Raw genomic sequence first — 3,249 nt, 5'->3', positions numbered from 1 at the left:
AACAAACTATTTTATCACTTATATTTTATATTATAAAAGTTATAATTTTATTTTTATTTTTTTTGCGTGAAAAAAAACAAACTCGCTAGACTCACCTGAGCTCGACCGGGCTTTGCTCTTGCATTTGGGCGTGAAGCTGGACGACGAGCCGAGCAGACTACCGGGGTGGAAGAGACTCCCGCTGTACTCATGCGGCGTGTGCAGGGGGTAGCCCGGGTAGGTGGGGATCGGGTGGTGCGTGGCCTGGCCCTGGCCGTTCATGGAGGCCAAGCCGCCGCGCAGCGGGCTGCAGCTCTCCATCTTCATACTGTCCGACAGCGGCATTTGGTACTTGATCGACTCCTTCTCGTCCATCCTGGTCGACGTGGAGGTGGGGGAGGTGGGGCCCGGGTCCGGGGACACGTCTTTGGGCGGGGTAGGGGGGAAGCTGTAGAGGTGCGGGCTGGAGTGGCTCGCCGGCGTGAGGGAGGACACCGGAGCCGTGCCGGTGTTGCTGCTGCAGGGGTAGCCGGAGCTGGTCGGGTGCAGGCCGGGTTTGCTGAAGTGACTCACCGCCCATGCGTTGTGGTGGTGGGCGGCGGACAGGGCTGCCTTGCCGGGGTCCAGCCAGGGAATGCCGGGGCTGTGGATGAGGTGTGGCCGGCAGACCTGGTTCCCAGTGAGGCGAGCTGCAATTGCAAATATCTTATTTGTCCGGGGTTTTTTTTTTTCAAACTTTTGCATTGAAATTGTATATCCAAAAAACCTGATGAATTATGACGCACTCTCAAAGTTACAATCTTAAATAACAGAACGCCTAAACAAAAAAAGTGTCTTCTTCCCAGCTGCAGCCCTCCGAGTAAGGTTGTTAATAGGGAATTTTGCGGGTTTTTTTATTTTATATCCGGGAAGTCTCTCTCTCTCTCCCTGCCCGAGCAGAGAGGGTTAAATGACACACTTCCCTTTCCTTTGGCTGTCATACAAATTCCTTTTATGTGGCTCAATACACAGGGAAAATGTCACCGACGTTATTTTTTTCCTGCATATAAAAACGACTAAAATATTTGAAAATATGCAATTAAAAATAAGTGCATTTTACCCATACTGCAGGAATATTTTTCTATTTTTTTCTGCATATAAAAACGACTAACATATTGAATAATATGTCATATAAAAAAAATGGGCGCATCATTTTCCTGCATATGACAAAAATATATGAAAATACGCTCTTAAAAATCACCGCATTTTACCCATACTGCAGGAATATTTTTTGTTTTTTTCTGCTTATAAAACGACTTAAATATTTGAAAATATGAAATTTAAAAATCCGCTCATTTTACCCATACTGCAGGAATATTTGTTTTGTTTTTTACTTCATATAAAACGACTAAAATATTAGAAAATGTGCACTTTAAAAATCTGCTAATTTTTACCATACTGCAGGAATATTGTTTGTTTTCCTGCATATAAAACGACCTAAATATTAGAAAATATGCAATTAAAAAATCAGCGCATTTTACCCTTACTGCAGGAATATTTGTTTTGTTTTTTTCTTCATATAAAATGACTAAAATATTTGAAAATATGCAATTAAAGAAATCAGCGCATTTTACCCATACTGCAGGAATATTTGTTTTATTTTTTCATTCATATAAAACGACTTAAATATTTGAAAATATTCCATTAAAAATTAGTGCATTTTACCCATACTGCAGGAATATTTTTTGATTTCCTGCATATAAAAGGACTAAAATATTTGAAAATATGTCATTAAAAATCACATTTTACCCATACTGCAGGAAAATTAGTTGAATTTGTTCCTTCATATAAAACGACTAAAATATTTGAAAATATGCCATTAAAAATTAGTGCATGTTACCCATAATGCAGGAATAATTGGGGTTTTTTTTCTGCATATAAAAACGACTGAAATATTTTAAAATATGCAATTAAAAATCAGCGCATTTTACCCATACTGCAGGAATAATTGTGGGTTTTTTTCTGCATATAAAAACGAGTAAAATATTGAATAATGTGTCATTTAAAAAAAAAAATAATGGGCGCATCTTACCGTGCGCTTGGCTGTAGGTAACCCTCGCCCGGGAGTTGGTGTAGTAAGGATTCCCTTGAGAGTCCAAGTGGTTCAGGAACATGTCTACCTCGTCTTGGGGCAGCAAAGGCGCCATGGGCTCCATGTAGTTGTGGCCCAGGCTGTGGTGGTGCGAGTCCGGGTGCTGGCCGTTGAGCACGGCGTGATGGTGCGCCATCCACCGAGACTGATCTGCCGCTGCGACCTCCATGGTATGTTTGCCCTCCAGTGGGGGGGGAAGTTTAATCCTCTTGATAATAATATACGCTCCCCGCGTTGAGTCGCTTTAAATTCACCAATAGAATCCTCAGTCTTCTTTTCTCCTCGCCGGCTTATCTAGAAGGAAGAAATCATAACCTTTAAGAATGATTACAGAATCAACATTGCGTAATGACGCAGGCGCACTAGAATAAGTCAATCAAAGAAGTGTTTTCTCCCAGCTAAAACAAATGAAAGCAGACAAAAGGTGTCTTGTGGCTACCTGTTGTCGATCAGCTGTTTGAGGCTGGACGTGTCGGCCGTGTGATCGTCGCGCTGCCGGGGATCATTAATGAGATGTGGCGCGGACTGACGCGACTGGCGCCAGTAAATTCCCATATCAAGCCGCAGGGGGGCGGGGCCTCGCTCTCAGCCAATGGCGAGCCGCGCCGCCGCAATTGGCTCCCTGCGTCCTGGCTCTTTTTTTTTTTTTTTTTTTTTTTTTTTTATGCCAATTGAAGTGAAAGACTTCTCAATCAGCGGTGTAATATCTCCTGTCTCTCCGCAAGCTGCACAATGGCGACAATGATAATCGTTTTAGCGCTTTAAGACAGACGTTTAACATACTTGCTGATCCTAACTAATATGATTATTTAGAAAATGGAATTCCGCACATAGACGCGGCTGTATTGTCAACCAACATATTAACATGTTCTAATACAATTTATATTTCAATAACATTAAGGACAAGCGGTAGAAAATGGATGGATGGATGGATTATTGAACTAGAAGAAGCAATTCCTCAATGAATTGCGTGTGAATGCTCCAATGCTGAAGTTGAACTGAAATGCTGACAGGATGTAGTATGAATATAAGAAAAGTTTGAATGTAAAAATGGTTTGAATGTTGAAGAGTTTGAATTTCCAGGAAAACTGGAATGTGGTTTGGAACTTGGGAAAGTGTTAGTTTGAATGTCCAGGATG

The 3,249-nt window shown here is 41.9% G+C and overlaps 1 protein-coding gene across 2 annotated transcripts in view; it reads right to left on the bottom strand.

The window, feature by feature from the left end:
• gata2a (GATA binding protein 2a) overlaps positions 1–2,733 on the bottom strand; it is a 28,107-nt gene extending 25,374 nt beyond the window's left edge. Inside the window, exons 1-3 of one of the 2 annotated variants that reach the window (XM_062044790.1) lie at positions 2,550–2,733; positions 2,051–2,404; positions 97–668 (exon numbers count right to left, since the gene is read on the bottom strand). In XM_062044790.1, the coding sequence (XP_061900774.1) occupies positions 97–668; positions 2,051–2,279 (801 nt within the window). In that variant the 5' untranslated portion in view covers positions 2,280–2,404; positions 2,550–2,733. Of the gene's footprint in view, positions 1–95; positions 669–2,050; positions 2,405–2,549 lie in introns of both variants that reach the window. The other variant, XM_062044798.1, reaches the window with a different exon arrangement.
• Between the last annotated feature and the right edge of the window lie 516 nt (positions 2,734–3,249).

The sequence above is a fragment of the Entelurus aequoreus genome, linkage group LG01 (assembly GCF_033978785.1).
Source record: "Entelurus aequoreus isolate RoL-2023_Sb linkage group LG01, RoL_Eaeq_v1.1, whole genome shotgun sequence".
Taxonomy (NCBI): domain Eukaryota; kingdom Metazoa; phylum Chordata; class Actinopteri; order Syngnathiformes; family Syngnathidae; genus Entelurus; species Entelurus aequoreus.
The sequence above is the reverse complement of the archived record's forward strand: the minus strand, read 5'-3'. Positions and strand labels throughout refer to the sequence as shown.